At 37.3% G+C, this 2,302-nt stretch overlaps 1 protein-coding gene across 1 annotated transcript; it reads left to right on the forward strand.

Annotated features, from left to right (window-relative positions):
* Nucleotides 1-206: 206 nt before the first annotated feature.
* On the forward strand, nucleotides 207-1,844 carry LOC110450591 (keratin-associated protein 10-7-like). Its single transcript, XM_021498197.1, has one exon. It carries the CDS (start codon nucleotides 207-209, stop codon nucleotides 1,842-1,844), a length of 1,638 nt encoding a protein of 545 aa, XP_021353872.1.
* The last annotated feature ends 458 nt before the right edge of the window (nucleotides 1,845-2,302 follow it).

The following is a 2,302-nucleotide window of genomic DNA, read 5'->3' on the forward strand; positions in this document are numbered from 1 at the left end:
ATAAAACATTTCCAGAATGAACGAATTAATCGTGATCCTAACAGACATGTTTGTCAATTGTATTATTTATTATATAAAAGAAGTCTTACTGCTACATCTTTTGTAATGTATATAGTATATCAAGTTATAACATAATTCGTGTCCTACTGCGAATGCTTTGTCGGTCAATCTGCTGTGTTTGTGACGGTAAGAAATGTTAAAGTATAATGTCATGTATCTCACCTAGTGATAAACTAACAGCCACATGTATCTCACCTAGTGATAAACTAACAGCCACATGTATCTCACCTAGTGATAAACTAACAGCCACATGTATCTCACCTAGTGATAAACTAACAGCCACATGTATCTCACCTAGTGATAAACTAACAGCCACATGTATCTCACCTAGTGATAAACTAACAGCCACATGTATCTCACCTAGTGATAAACTAACAGCCACATGTATCTCACCTAGTGATAAACTAACAGCCACATGTATCTCACCTAGTGATAAACTAACAGCCACATGTATCTCACCTAGTGATAAACTAACAGCCACATGTATCTCACCTAGTGATAAACTAACAGCCACATGTATCTCACCTAGTGATAAACTAACAGCCACATGTATCTCACCTAGTGATAAACTAACAGCCACATGTATCTCACCTAGTGATAAACTAACAGCCACATGTATCTCACCTAGTGATAAACTAACAGCCACATGTATCTCACCTAGTGATAAACTAACAGCCACATGTATCTCACCTAGTGATAAACTAACAGCCACATGTATCTCACCTAGTGATAAACTAACAGCCACATGTATCTCACCTAGTGATAAACTAACAGCCACATGTATCTCACCTAGTGATAAACTAACAGCCACATGTATCTCACCTAGTGATAAACTAACAGCCACATGTATCTCACCTAGTGATAAACTAACAGCCACATGTATCTCACCTAGTGATAAACTAACAGCCACATGTATCTCACCTAGTGATAAACTAACAGCCACATGTATCTCACCTAGTGATAAACTAACAGCCACATGTATCTCACCTAGTGATAAACTAACAGCCACATGTATCTCACCTAGTGATAAACTAACAGCCACATGTATCTCACCTAGTGATAAACTAACAGCCACATGTATCTCACCTAGTGATAAACTAACAGCCACATGTATCTCACCTAGTGATAAACTAACAGCCACATGTATCTCACCTAGTGATAAACTAACAGCCACATGTATCTCACCTAGTGATAAACTAACAGCCACATGTATCTCACCTAGTGATAAACTAACAGCCACATGTATCTCACCTAGTGATAAACTAACAGCCACATGTATCTCACCTAGTGATAAACTAACAGCCACATGTATCTCACCTAGTGATAAACTAACAGCCACATGTATCTCACCTAGTGATAAACTAACAGCCACATGTATCTCACCTAGTGATAAACTAACAGCCACATGTATCTCACCTAGTGATAAACTAACAGCCACATGTATCTCACCTAGTGATAAACTAACAGCCACATGTATCTCACCTAGTGATAAACTAACAGCCACATGTATCTCACCTAGTGATAAACTAACAGCCACATGTATCTCACCTAGTGATAAACTAACAGCCACATGTATCTCACCTAGTGATAAACTAACAGCCACATGTATCTCACCTAGTGATAAACTAACAGCCACATGTATCTCACCTAGTGATAAACTAACAGCCACATGTATCTCACCTAGTGATAAACTAACAGCCACATGTATCTCACCTAGTGATAAACTAACAGCCACATGTATCTCACCTAGTGATAAACTAACAGCCACATGTATCGCGCATTGAAATACCTAACGGAGTCAATGGACATGTTACAATGGCGACAAGGTAGGCTGCTATCATTGTTCTACAAACTGATGTCATAACGTGAACAGAGATAAAAACAAAAGGATGTGATATATCAGTTATTTCAGTCACCGTGATATTTTTACTACGAAAATGTAAACACGGGTAAGGTTGTATTTGGGGAAGTTCTCGGACTCAATCACAATATCATCCTGTAATTCAATATAGTTTTTTTTAGTATTTCGGGTGGGTTTGTCACCAAAAATTAAAATAATTGACAACATTCCAATACATTCAGCCTTAACCTAACCTATTTCGAGCAACTTTTTTCAGGTATCAAATCAAAATAAACGCATTCATTTAACCAACATATGAGTCATTCATTTTGAAAGACGTTATCCGATGGAAGAATTCATAATTCAAATTAGTTTGAATAACACCTTAGTAAAGGTAATGTA

The sequence above is a fragment of the Mizuhopecten yessoensis genome, unplaced genomic scaffold, assembly GCF_002113885.1.
Source record: "Mizuhopecten yessoensis strain PY_sf001 unplaced genomic scaffold, ASM211388v2 scaffold523, whole genome shotgun sequence".
In the NCBI taxonomy this organism is placed as follows: Eukaryota; Metazoa; Mollusca; class Bivalvia; order Pectinida; family Pectinidae; genus Mizuhopecten; species Mizuhopecten yessoensis.

Coding starts and splice junctions, on each gene's coding strand:
- LOC110450591 (XM_021498197.1), top strand. CDS start 207: ATGTCATGTATCTCACCTAGTGATAAACTAACAGCCACATGTATCTCA.